The 14,536-nt window shown below is 38.1% G+C and overlaps 1 protein-coding gene across 1 annotated transcript in view; it reads right to left on the reverse strand.

The window, feature by feature from the left end:
• Window positions 1-14,536, reverse strand: part of BIRC6 (baculoviral IAP repeat containing 6) — a 330,062-nt gene that overhangs the window by 156,426 nt on the left and 159,100 nt on the right. Inside the window, 7 exon segments of the mRNA XM_024194786.2 lie at window positions 3,305-3,526; window positions 5,076-5,184; window positions 7,251-7,507; window positions 9,339-9,618; window positions 11,835-12,035; window positions 13,486-13,680; window positions 13,862-13,958. Coding sequence (XP_024050554.2) covers window positions 3,305-3,526; window positions 5,076-5,184; window positions 7,251-7,507; window positions 9,339-9,618; window positions 11,835-12,035; window positions 13,486-13,680; window positions 13,862-13,958 — 1,361 coding nt within the window.

Raw genomic sequence — 14,536 nt, forward strand, 5'->3', positions numbered from 1 at the left:
GCATGGTTGAATCGGATTTCTCTGAAGTGGATTTAGAGAATGACCTGCTCTTATGTTTATGAGAGTGCTCCACATCATCCCAATAAGACCCCGACTTGGGATCTGTGGGAGTAGATTCCCTTGCTCCTAAGCTGGACCTTGTGGCAGGAGGCACATTCTTTGCTGAGTCAGGCTGATGTATGGGAAGAGGTGGGGCCTAGCCTGAGTCCGACTGCCGCTTCATGACTAGCTCGCTCTCTGAGGTGCTTTTTGAGACAAAATGTGTGCTCTTCAAGGGTACAACTGGGCAAAGTGTGGCAGATACCGCACCTTGCCACGATACGAGCTTCACTGAGGAAGTATAGGCAGCATTGATGGTTTTCGCTGACTGAGAAGGATTGTGGGCAAGAAGCACAGATTTCAAAGCCTGGAGTCCAATACCCGTAACAGGATACCAGGAAGGAGAAGGTTGGGATAGATGAACGCTAAAATGTAACTAAAACTATAGAGTGAAATTCTAAACTATTCACAAACTATACATACCACATATATGCAGACTGAACAATAAAGAAGAAGATGAAGCTCCAGACACTAGAGGGTCTGACCCAGGCCATGCAGCTGTAAGAAGGAGCTGGAAAGACGGTTGGTCTGCTCTGCCCTTTATCTCCTCAGTTGGAGGCATGAGGAAACCAAAGTCTCATGGACAGACCAACAGACACTACTTTCAAAGAATTCTGACTCTGTGCGCATGGAGAAAATATGCGCCCATAGTCGAATACACATATGGACCAGTACTTGAAGAAGAATTTGTAGTTTAGAATTATACGTATATGTACCCAAAGACATATAAAAAAACAGCTGCATTTTAAAGTCTATAAATAAGGTGTACTCATGTTTTGTAAACAACTTCTTACTAGTCTCTAGAATATTAACTAATGCACTAAACCTGGCAACAAGACAGACTTTTCAGTTACTCAGTTTTAATTTTTCAAAATTTAACGCAATTTTTTGTTTTTAAGTTCTTACAGCTGTAAATTACCTAGAGCAATGTTTCTAAATGACCAGTCCATGGACGGGTGCTGGTCCCTGAGATCTCCCTGACAGAGTTGAGGAAGGCAGCAAGGCGGTCCCTGGTATCAAAAAGATTGAGATACACTGACCTAGAGGATAACCCCTGTGTTCTTATAAGGACCTAATTGACTAAAACACAGCTACATCAATTTTCTTACATTGACTCCCTATGAAATTTTGTATTATTTCCAAGTTTAAATAGCTACTTATAAGCCAATAGGTGGGGTCTTGTGTGGGGGGGAAATAGTATGTGGCCATGTGATTAAAGAAGTTCAGAGTGCATATGAACAAGAAGTCTGAATTAAATTGCACAGGCAATCATAAAATTAGCATTTCCTAACTTCTGAGTACTTGACTTTGCAGCTATTTTAACATAGGGTTTTTTGTTTGGTTTTGTTTTTTTTAAAGGAAAGCAGTAAAAATTAATTATATGCAGCTAACACCTCCACACCCAAAATTGTGATAATCTGTAGTGCTTGAACATTGAGCCTTCAACACTGCAGGATAGCTTGAGCTACATTACCAGCTACATTACCTGGCATCAGAAGAAGACTGATGGAGGAGGGATAGCAAAGTGGTTTGAGCATTGGCCTGCTAAACCCAGAGTTGAGAGTTCAATCCTTGAGGGGGCCATTTAGGGATCTGGGGCAAAAAAAAAAATCTGTCTGGGGAATTGGTCCTGCTTTGAGCAGGAGATCATCTAGTCCAACCCCCTAAGGTCCCTTCCAACCCTGATATTCTATGATTCTATGACTTACCCTTAAGGAAGAGGAGGAGATAACTGCGGGAGCCATGGGCTGGGTCTGGGGAAGCCTAGCCAGGTTCTCTCATCCTAGCCAGTTATTCCTCATTTTGTATTTATACATTTGATTTTTCCTTCCTAAGTGTAGGACTTTGCACTTGTCTTTATTGAATTTAATCTTACTGATTTCAGACCAATTCTCTAATTTGTCAGGACTGTTTTGAATTGTAATCATGTCCTTCAAAGTGCATGCAATACCTCCTACTCCCTAATGAGTAGGATAATGAGTGCATACTCTCCACTCCACTATCCTATTCATTAATGAAAATGATCAATACTACCAGACCCAGGACAGACCCTTGCAGGACCCCATTAGATACGTTTCCTCCTAGTTTGACAGTAAACCGTTGAGAACTACTCTGAGTATGCTTTTCAACCAGTTGTGCAGTAATTACAGTAATTCCATCTAGACCACATTTTCCTAGTTTGCTTATGAGAATGTCATGTGGGACTATGTCAGAAGCCTTACTAAAATCAAGATATGTCACATCTGCTGCTTCCCCCCAATTTACTAGGACATTAAACCAATCAAATTATATGGTTAGTTGCCAAAATACAGTTTCCAATATGTACTCCTGTCATGCATGGACTGGACCCAGCCTATGGGATAGACACACTTCTAGTAATTATGTTCCTCAACTGAGAAACTTCATTACATCCAGTCCTGCTACAGCTTTTCAAACTACTGTGTCTTCCTTTCTGCTTGTACATTACCCAACATATTGTGGTTGCTAGCCAAGAGAACACTTACTTTGTTTTTTAAAATTCTGATCATATTAATTAGGTTTTTAAATTTGAAGATAATCCTGAAATAAATGGTTATTGTAATCAGCAACTCAGGCATGGTCTGGCTAAACAGGTACGCTGAATTCCAACTTGATTACTTGGGCTGTCCACAAAAGAACATTTTCTAGCTTTTCCATTTTAAAATGTCAACTATAGCAAAAATTTAGTTCACTAATTAAAATGTAAAATTTCATTTCTTGTTTTAAATATAAGGATATGGCTCCTTGAGAAACTGAATCTTCTTAATATTGGAGATTTACTATACTGCAATTGCACTAAAATATTTCTACATTGTTTTACATGAACCGTGGCCCCAGAAATGAAAACAAATGTTGGATCTTGATAATAGCTATAAAAACATATAAATTGTTTAATAAGTTTCAGAAATGCTGTATATTAAAAATTAAGGCCACAAAAGTGAATAATTTGGTCACCTATTACAGTTACTACCAAATAATTTTAAAATATCATGTTATTTATAGTCATCTCACTGGCTTTCTCTGTAGTACAGTACCTTTTCATTAAGCATAATATATTAAGCACCAAATAAATTAGTATTCCACTATTACTGCACATGGAAACAGCAAAATGCCTATCATCTTTTAATAAATGAAAAACAGAAGTTATAGACTGCATATAGTGAAATATTTTACTTGCATTACTTACTCAAAGAGCTCTCTGTTCAGCAATGCTGGTAAGTCATATTCTACAAGTAGCTCATAGCTATGCCACAAAATTGCTGCTACACAGTGCAAATGGGAAGGAGATGGCATCAATAGACCATACTCTCTTGTTGAGCTGTTTGGGCAGATGTAACTGATGCGGACATTTTTTTTCATGGCAGCTGCTCTTGCAGAATCACTGACCCACTTCAGCAGGGCTTGAATTCTAGAAGGCAAAAGCACGTAGCATATTATAACAGAAGATCAATCAGCAGTTGGAACCTATAAGACAGATCAACTATCTGCCCCAAAATAATTTACACTTATCTATTTCTTTAAACCAATATTGAAGGTAAACTACAAATCTTATGTTTCCCAAGGTTCATTAACGGCAGAACTTGATTTTTTTTTTTTTTAAAGTTGGGATCTCATACTGATCTGCCACAAATTGAATTCATGTTGCAGTTTCTCAAATTTCACATTTCCTGCACCATTTGTAATACCTGGGATGTCACTAACCATTGCAGGAGAACCACAGAAGACTTAATTCAGGATTGGCAATAATTAGAAGAACAAGTGATTTTAAAATTTATGTTTTAAATTGTAAATATTTGTAATTTTATAACTACACAGTGTATGGGGGAAAAACTCTTAAACTGTTAAACTTTGGGAGCAGAATGCAGGGGAAGCAACAGAGCTATTGCAGCCTTACCAGTACGGAAGAACAATTACCTAAACACCTGTAAGTAATAGCTAATTTAAGCAGAAGGAAGAAAGGGGTTTCACAGATTCATAGATTCCAAGACCAGCAGCGACCACTGATCATCTATTCTGACCTCCTAAATAACACAGGCCATAGAACTTCCCCAAAATGATTCCTAGAGCAGATCTTTCAGAAAAAACATTCAATCTTGGATTTAAAAAGTGTCAATGATGGAGAATCCATCACAACCCTTGGTAAAATTGTTCCAATGATTAATTACTTTCACTGTTAAAAATGTACACCTTATTTCCAGTCTGAATTTGTCTAGCTTCAGCTTCAAGCTACTGGATGTGTTACACCTTTATTTGGTAGATTGAAGAGCCCATTATTAAATATTTACTCTTCATGTAGATACTCAGACAGTAATCAAGTCACTTCTCTTTGTTAAGCTAAACAGAATGAGCTCTTTGAGTCCATTACCGTAGGGTATATTTTCTAATTTTTTAATCAGTATCATGACTCTTCTCTGAACCCTTTCCAATTTATCAACTATCCTTCTTAAATGGTAGGCACCAAAAATGGACAAAGTATTCCAGCAGCAGCGGCACAAGTGCCAAATACAGAGGTAAAATAAAAACTCTCCAGTCCTATTCGAGATTTCACTGCATCCAAGCATCGCATTAGTTCTTTGGCCACAACATCACAATGGGAGCTCATGTTCAACTTATTATCCACCATGACCCCCAAATTTTTTTCCATGTCACTGACTCCCAGGATAGTGTCTCCCATCCTATAAGTATGGCTATATTCTTTGTTCCAAGATGCATACATTTACGTTTAGCCATATTAAAAAGTATATTTTCTTGTGCCCAGTTTACTAAGCATTCTTTGAAGAGAATGCAAAGATAGGTAAAATGCAAAACTAGAAGTTTCTTTATAGTTCTGTGCTCATGGGATATTTCAAAGTGGATACAAGAAAAGTATGTTTTAGCATAATGAGAAAACACTAAGTAATCCATTTTTAAACAATTTTAATACTTAAAGACATTAACAATTCAAATAATTATTTTACCTGTCCTTTGTTCCAGGGTCCTGAGTTGTTCCCAGCTGATAGAGAATGTCTATTGTAGAGTCAGAAGACAGGCCATTCAGTCTTCCAAAAAGTAAAGGGCTATTCAAATCTTGCCACACACACACACAAAAGGAAAAAAATTAACAGTAAAAGTACTCATTTAATTTTTTTGTTTTTAAAAGTGCACGTGGGACACAATTACGGAAGCAAGTGTATTATAACTCAATACTAGGATTGAGTTGACTTTTGCATTTAAAGCAAGGATTCAATCTCAATATATAAAGAATGCCACATGTCTTCCCCCATACCACCTGTGAGTACTCAGAAAGTGTTCTGAGAAATTCATTAATTTATCTATTAAAAATTGGTTCTTTACAATTTAGTCAGACTTTGTTCTAAGTTACCTCTGAAGTGGAATACCATTCTTTAAACTTCCCATATAGTTAAAACTCATTAAAATCTTGTGCGCATATCATATTTAATGATTTTTTAAAGTAGTGATGGTAATTTCTTGTTGTTATTCTTCATAATAGAGTTTCTTCAGGAAATTTAATGAAGATATTCCCTCTTCCAAAATGGCTGACACATTCTATTGCTCTCAGTAATACTGAGACTACTTGCAGTCCTCAGTTAGGTATCCATTTTGAGATTATTGCTCTCCATGAGACTAAGACCACAGGATATTCTCAGCAAAACTGCCCACCACCATAACCTGCTCCTCACAGTGCTCTTCTTCACTTCCTGACAGGATAGGGAACACTGTCATCTTACCTTACAGCAGCTTAGCTTCCCTTCTACTGGGAACAATGAGATTTGGTGGCCATTTTGAAACAGGGCATGTTAACAAGGACAGGATGTGACTTAAATCCTATTCAGAATAGGAGATGGCAGCCATTTTTAAAGCAGGCTACGCCTCATGAGTTTCTCTGAAGAAAAGAAATCTATACACTAGCCTCTGCTGACAGAAACATTCAGCTAAAATATAAACAGCAAAAGTGACCATTAATACTTAATTTTTTTTTTAAAGCTACCTCTCTCACCAGACCTATTTACTTGCGGCAAGAGGAGAAAACTGGGTGTACATTCTGACTATTCTGGGTTGCATGGTCAATGCCAAGGAACTGTAAATCCAGGTTTACCAGCCAGTATACTCTGGCTGTTTTACAAGAATGGCATAAAGCAACCACAGTGGATGGGTGATTCTGACCCTGAAAGCTGAAATTAAAAAGTGATTTCAAGTTGATACTAAATCCTCTAACCATTAGAAATATCATGGGATAACCATCTCTTTGGGTTTATTTAATGTTCATGTACATTAATGAATGAGTAATTCAAGGTAAAAACATAACAGGAATGTTGCAGTAATTTCATAATCAAGTTTTACATGCAGGCAATTGAGAATTAGGTTAAATTTAAAAAAAAATCCAAACATGTTAAGTTAAAAAAAATCATTTCCGTAAGTTTAGCCATAACTCTCAATTTCCTAGGTTTAACAAGGCTTAGTTATGTGATAATCACAACATTCCTGAAATTTATCTTAAAATTACTCAGACATACTCTCAGCCTTAACTATTCCTTAACACAGTTTGCAACTGGGATTTTATGTACACCTGTCCTATTGCACAGTTCCTGTATCCTGAAGGATTCAAGCATATTTATCTGATTTGCTGAAACTGATGTTTAATCTGATTACATTCTTTTATTTATAATCTGGGTTTGTTTGTGCTGGTAATCCTGCTGTACCACTGAAGGATAATTAAGAACTAGAGCAGTGGTTTCAAACTTTTTGTAGTGGTCACCCCTTTCACACAGCAAGTCTCTGAGTGTTACCCCCCTTATAAATTAAAAAAGGGGGAGGGTTAATTTAATATAATGTGGGCTTGGGGCTGTCAGCCCTGTGGAGCTGACAGCTCGCTACCCCCATGTAACCACTTTGCAACCCCCAGTTTGAGAACCTTGTGGTAGAGCATCCTCATTGACACTCAAAAGCACAGCACTGTATACCACATAAAATTATGGTGTGATGTGCAACTAAGATTTTGATTCTGCACTTTAATTTGTAAATTTCAACCAACTACTTACACATTTACATGAACCACAAAAGAAGTTGCAAGAATTAGAATGACAAATATTTAAATAAAGAAAAACTAAGAAAGCAAAGCAATACATTCTCACCTGCAGGATCACTCCCAGATGCGGAACAATTTCTTAGAAGAATGTCAATCAATTTTAGGCCTATTCTAGTGGACTGCAGCCCAATTTTTACAAGTACAGCCTCAATATTTGGAGAATGCATACCACAGTATGGTGACATCAGTAAGGCAGCACATGTCTGCAACAGATTGGCAGTGGGTGCTGCAGCACTAGCCATCATTCCTTCTAAATCGCTTATGTGAGTGAGGCAGTGATGCAATAATCTTAACCATCCAATACTGAAATAGTAAACAAAAAAGCTAGAATGAGTTAGTGTATGTAATAATTATGATGCATCTCAACCTTAAGTCAAGTAAACACCTTTATAGATGGGAAGTACAACAGGAAGAGAAGTATAAATATCTGATTAGATAGTACTGTAATAGGCACTGTAAGGTGAAATGAATGATATTGTATTAGAGCAACAGTATACAAACATTATTAAAGACTGTTCTGTTACAGAGTTAAAGGTATGCCTGCAACTTAATTTTGGCACTTTAACAAAAAAATTATTTTGAGTGCTTACATATGCAATTTTATCATTCTGCTAATATAGTTAGCCTGAACCAGGAGGAGGTAAATTCTGAAATTTGACAGGAAATCTATAATAAATTAAAATGATAAATGCATCATAGATTACAGTGAGCCATAGCAGATCTGGAGCCCTACCTCATTTGCTGTACATTTTGTAACACATTTTGTTTATATTTAGCCTGTTTCTTCTATTATTTTTCTTTTAAACATATAAAATTTAACATCCTATATTAAAAACTGTTACAAGAATGTTTATCTTGAACAAATAACCAATTCCATTAAAGCAATGAACTTGAAAAAGATGAGGTTGCAGACAACTTAACTCTGCACCCTTGTGCACGCTCTCTCTCTCTCTCTCTATATATATATATAAATAAAAGTTTTTAATTGCATGAATAGTACATGATGAACTAAAATTACACAAAAGATAACAGTAATAGCAAAATTTGGATAGCATATTTAGCTTTTCTAAATTTACAAAAATTGCTTCACAGTTAACAATCATCCTTTGAACTTTGCTTATGGAAGGCTTCTTTATGTATCTAATTTAAATTTAGTTTTCCTGTTTCTTCACCTAAGTTACTCTAAAATTTGAAAGCCAATTCAAATCAAAACTGTATTAGAAAAAAATCCCAAGTTTCCTGGGATCATCGAGGCAATTCCTAGTCCTTCATAACAATGAATAGTCAATGAGCCAGAGAAAGAGTAAGAATAACTCTATAGCCTGGTGGGTAGCGCAGTCACCTAGGATGAGACATCCAAGTTCAAGTACCCTTGAATCAAGGACTATTTATAAAAAGTGGAACAACTTCAATAGGAGAGAATGAGATGGACCCATAAGAGAATACTTCCTAGTCCAGGGGCTGGGGCATTCTCTTGCAAGGTGGGAGACCCAAGCTCCACATCAGATAGAGGGGGAACTGAACCCAAGTCTTCCAACATCCCAGGTGAGTTCCCTAAGTATTGGGCTAAAGGTTACATAACTCTTGTCATCCATGCCGTTTTGTGAATCTAGTCCTCCGCTGCTTTTTGACAAAATACCTTAAATTTTATCAAAATAGAAATGAAATGTTTTGTTTTGACCCAACTCAAAATTTTTACTTTGATTCACTAAAAATTTCAAAAAATTTCATTTTCAGTTCAACCCAAAATTAAAATTTTCCTTTTTTTGAAATTTCCACCAAACCAAAAATTCTATTATGATGTCTCACTAATGCAGCTTAAATTTTCCAATAGAAACTATCAATCCTTTTTTCTAAAGGTTAGTAAATTCCTTATTACCAGTTGACTTTAAAATGCAATACATTTAATTTCTTAAATTTATTTTTACTCCTTGTCTTGTATTAAGTTAAAACCCAAATTTTCTAAAAGAGTTAAAATGGACACTATTGATGTGGATTAGAGAAAAATGCTGACAATCTGAGAATTCAGTTCACTACCTGGGACTCCTGCCTTAGAGACATAAAAGGCTTCATAAAGAAAGGATGAAAAGCATGGATAGCTCTCCTCATTTCTTGCAACTATTGATAAACATACCTTGTTTTAGACACTTGATCTTCAGAAGGAAGGAACGGATTGTTAACTGTTGCAGATGATGTGTTTCCAAAGGCTGTGAGGCCTAACAATTTAATTTGAGAGAGGCCTAACGTGCTAGCATCTCGGGGGCGATGGAGTCGAAGGCAAACTGCTGAGGCCACTTCAGCTTTTACAAGCTGGATTTTTATATACGTGAGACCGCTTGTGATAACAGGAGTTGACAAAGGTAACATATTCACCCCATCTGCACTTACTTCAACAGATACTGATGAAGGGCAAGCTTCAGAGAAAGAAAACAGGGTTTAACATTTTATTTAGGGCTGTAAAATGATTAAAAAATAATCACGATTAATCGAGAAATTAAAAATAGTCAATAAATCGCAGTTTTAATCACACTGTTAAACAGAATACCATTTACTTAAATATTTTTGAACGCTGGGGGGGGGAGAAGCGTGTGTGAGAGAGAGTGTGAGTGCGCTGAGGGGTGAATGGGCACCCCCGACATCAGCGCCCCCCCCCCCATGCAGTGGAGTAGCTTGGCTAGGGGTGGCTCCACTGGGGGAGGGGAGGCCCAGGAGCAGCAGTGGAGCAGGGGGACCCCTGCCCTGGAGGTACACAGAGACGCTCCCCTCTCCCCTCCAAGCACAGCACCCTGATGTCCGATTAACGCTCAAAAAAAAAAAAAAAAAAAAAAAAACACCCAAAAAAACCAAAAACAAAAAACCTAGTTAGTTTGTTTTGAGTTAATCACATGGGTTAACTGTGATTGATAGTCTACTTTATTTAAAAAACATTTGTCAGTTTGAGTACCCAGTTTTTAACTGACAAATCAGAATATTTCCCCCAACTTAGGCTATGTCTACACTGCACTTCTGTCGTTGAAACTTTTGTTGCTCAAGAGTGTGAAAAAAAAAAAAAAACCACCCTGCTGAACGACAAAACTTTTAACAACGAAAAGCATCAGTGTAGACAGCGCTTTGTCAGCGGGAGATGCTCTCCCTCTGATGAAGCTACTGCCCCTCATTGGGGATGGTTTTATTTTGTCGCCAGGAGAGCTCTCTCTCGGCCACAAAGAGGGGCTACACAGCATACTTTACAACGACGTGGCTGTAGCGGCACAGCTACGCTGTTGTAAGGTATGCAGTGTAGACAAAGCCTAAAAGAGAGAGTTCAGAATCATTAAAATTAACAAACCATGTAGGCTGAGAGGCAAAATACGACCATAAGTTTCACATTAATTTCATATTTTTATCTATATCCAAAATGTGATTTGTGCACTTTATTTCAAAGATTGGGCGTTAAACTAATTAAGAAGGCATAGGGTGCTCTGCCTATTCAGGTTAGGTCTACACCAGGAACACCTTGCTGGTATAGCTATACCTGTATTCTAAAATCACAAGTGTGTATGAAGCTTATGCTGGCAAAACTGTGCTTCTGCTGCTATACCTTATTCCAGCCCCACTGGGCAAATAAGCTATACTGGCAAAAAAATGCAGTTTTGCCAGTATAAATGAAGCAACATTAGGGACCTAGGGGGGAGACAGTCATCAGGTCAGTGAATATAATCCATTAAAACTGAATGTGTCTAACATCACAAACAATAAAGCAGCCATCACGAGGGCTTTAATAGGCCCTGTAGGATGCTCCAGAGAAACCAGTCTGAGGCATCAGGAGAATTAACATTTGGGGCCAGAAACTTAGAAAACAAGCAATATGTAAATTGATTCCTTATGAAATGCAAGGGCCTCGCCTACTTAACACCAACTCTCATCAGACAAGCGAGGCAGAACTAGAAGAGCAGCAAGGCATGCACTCAGGCTTTGTCTACACTACAGACTTATGTTGTATAACTACATTGCTCAGGGTGGGGTGTGGAAAATTTTAGTTATACCGACCTAATCCGCGGTGCAAACAGCACTTACTATGTCGACAGTAGGGCTTCTCCCGTTGACATAGCTACTGTCTTTCACGGAGGTGGATTAACTATGCCAATGGGAGAGGGGGAGGGATAGCTCAGTGGTTTGAGCATTGGCCTGCTAAACCCAGGGTTGTGAGTTCAATCCTTGAGGTGGGCCACTTAGGGATCTGGGGCAAAATCAGTACTTGGTCCTGCTAGTGAAGGCAGGGGGCTGGACTCGATGACCTTTCAAGGTCCCTTCCAGTTCTAGGAGATGGGATATCTCCATTTATTTATTTTTATTTGAGAAGCTCTCCAATCAGCGTAGTAGCATCTTCACTAAAGCAATACAGTGGCGCAGCTGCACCGGTGCTGCATTTTAAGTGTAGACCTGCCCTTAATTCAAACAGCACAAAATACAGAAAACTTAAGAAATTCTATGGCATTTGATTCTCAATAATAAAAGCAAAGCTAATAAACTGCTGGGCTTTTGTTAGTGTTCTTAAATCAGGTTTTTTATGTTCAAAGAAAACATTTTTTTCTAAAATTATATCCTAAAAGTTTTTCAGTTCAGCACAATTGTTAATAAATCTACTCACTTGCAAGGGATGCAAGATGAGGCTGGATGTGTATCTCTTTTAGCAGCACTGCAGCAGGAAGGTGAATTGTGAGGTCACACCAGGCTTCCTCAGGTAGAAAGATGTAAGACCATGCAGCAGATCGAGCTCTTCTGTGGGGAGGCGTGGCCTGAAGTAGTACTTCAGCAGGTTGGGCAGTAGGACTGCTTGATGTGATTGAACCTTCAAGCAACAATTATATTAATTGTTAATACCACATTCTAAACTCAGATTACTAGTATTCAAATTACCAGTCACTAAAGAGTAACATTTTTCTATTATTCATTTGTTGTAGATTACAACACTGCAACCTGATTTAATCATTGCAATTACTAAATTAATTTGTGTTGTCTTTCCATTAAAATACATGTACATAACTTGTATAAAAGAGTTTATATACGCACACACAACTAACGCAATTTTGCTTGCAAATATGCAAGACATATGCTAGCCAAAATCCTAAACCTACTAGAGCCACAGCCAAAATAAAAAGATGTGAGAGGAGCCTGTTAGCAAAGTCCAGGGCCAATGTTCCGGTTAGATACCAAGCTCCCACTACAGCTGCTGAGAATGGGGAAGGTGCTGGGCTGAATCCAGCTTGGTATCTCCATGTTTATCATGCCCCCCTCTTGCCAGGGAAACCTCACCTATGCAAGTGCAGTTTTCAAGCACTACACATGCACAACATTTCTATGTACACATGACTTAAAAGCAGTCTTGCACATCTACCTCAAATACTACAGCCTGTTCTGTGTCCATCTTAAGCTACTGGTAGGGTCACAAATGGTTCAAAGTAGCTCCCCTCCCTCTCTCTCGCATTAGAGGCATTGAAAGGGTTTCACAAAGGTTGTTGCCCTGGCCTTTCAAAGAGTACAGGAAACTAATATTAAGATTGCTACATGCATGGTTTTGAACCTGGCAAGGTAGTTTTCAACCTTGGTTTGCAAGTCCCCACTCTCTGCTCCCAGCAGAACTAACCATTACTCTTCTATCTCTGCCTGGTTTAAGAATAGAGTAGGAAGAGTTATTTGAGTGCCAAACACTACCATGTGTACTTAGCATCAAGTTGCTGCTGACAGTGAGCAGTTTGTAACAGATGTAGAGGTGATCTGTAGCATATATTATGTGGTTAGAGCAAGATCTCAGCTACTTACAAGCTCTCTGTAAGTTTGAAGACAACAACTGTTCATATCTGTTCTTAAGGTAATTACTGAAAACACTAAAGTAGAAGATGCATAACGGACTCTCATTCTATCAACTACGCAATGATTTTATTTTTTGCAATTTTATAGCTATTTTGTAATAGTTTCTTCTGATACCGTCACTCAAATTTGGAGGGATCTTTTGCCACTTCCCCACAATATCTGCAACCCTCCCTCCCCCCAAACCAATATACTAATTTTAATCAAAATGGGCTTTTTCACTCTCCAGTCTTGTTGGTACTCAGACTCTGGATGAGTACCTTCTGGGCTAGGCCAGCAGACAAATTATTATTATTTGATCAGCATATTCAGATTCTAAGAATAGCCTTGTACAAAGTTTATGGACTATCCTACCTCACTGACATTTTTAAAAATGTATGTCTTAGTGCAATCTAGTGTCTCCTAAAGGCAAAAAAAGAAGTATTACAAACCTAATGGCGCAAAATTGTGGATTCCTTCCGCATTATCAGGCTCAGAAGCTAGCACTCTTGCTTTCAAACTGCTATCTGTTGCCTTGCTAGGACCAGAGTCAAGAAATTTCATAATAGTTGAAACCATGCTTCTTGCTGTGTTGACAATGGCTCTTGTACTGGTTACCATGTTGTTGCAAATGAGCTGAACACCTCCTAAGTAAAGTGAAGCAAGTCAAAATGTACATTAAAGATAAGTATGGAACTAAAAGAAACCAAAAGCTAGGATTTCTGCTTAACACTAAGAAAGCAAAGGCATATTTGACCTACTTAAATTTGCTTACCTAACGTTGGTATACTAAGCACATTTTAATGAGGGAAAATCCAGCTCTCTTACCCATATCATGGAATGCTTTCAGTGCTTCGCTGGTGTCCAACACTCTCAGAATGAACCATAACAGTGGCTCAGATAATTGGCAGGTAGCAAGAGAACCCTAGAAGAAATATATGAACTACTTAGTCATGATGTATAGTGCACAGCTAAATTTCATGCAAGATTATTTAAACACAATGAGAAGTTTATTACCTGATTATTTCTTTTATAGAATTGACCTCTCTTCCCCACCCCCAACTGAGGATAAAGTCCAAGATAGGACAGCACTTCCCAACAGCTAACGCAAGTGCCCAGTTCACTTTTCTACCATGAAATAGCATTAATATACTTCCCCTGGCTCCCCATCTCAGGGAAAATCTTCTTTGCCTAGGAACAGGGAAAGCTACTCAGTTAAGAATGGGGCTAAAAATACTGAATAGCCAAAACAGACAACTGCCAATGACTTTTTTTTTTTTTTTTGGTCAGAGTAGAACCAGTCTAGATGGAAAAGAAACCATTTCAACCATCCTTCAAGAGGGCTGGCAGCCATCAAGATCAGCAACAATTCACTGAATTTGAGACGACAGGGATATAAATTGATGATTTCTGCCTTGAATGCTAGCCAGCCAGTAAGGTATTCTTAATGCTGGAGGAACCAAAAGGGATGAAATGGGTACGCTGAAACCCCTAAGGGAAAGG

Source organism: Terrapene carolina, unplaced genomic scaffold (genome assembly GCF_002925995.2).
Source record: "Terrapene carolina triunguis isolate 2854851 unplaced genomic scaffold, T_m_triunguis-2.0 Scaffold85, whole genome shotgun sequence".
Taxonomy (NCBI): domain Eukaryota; kingdom Metazoa; phylum Chordata; order Testudines; family Emydidae; genus Terrapene; species Terrapene triunguis.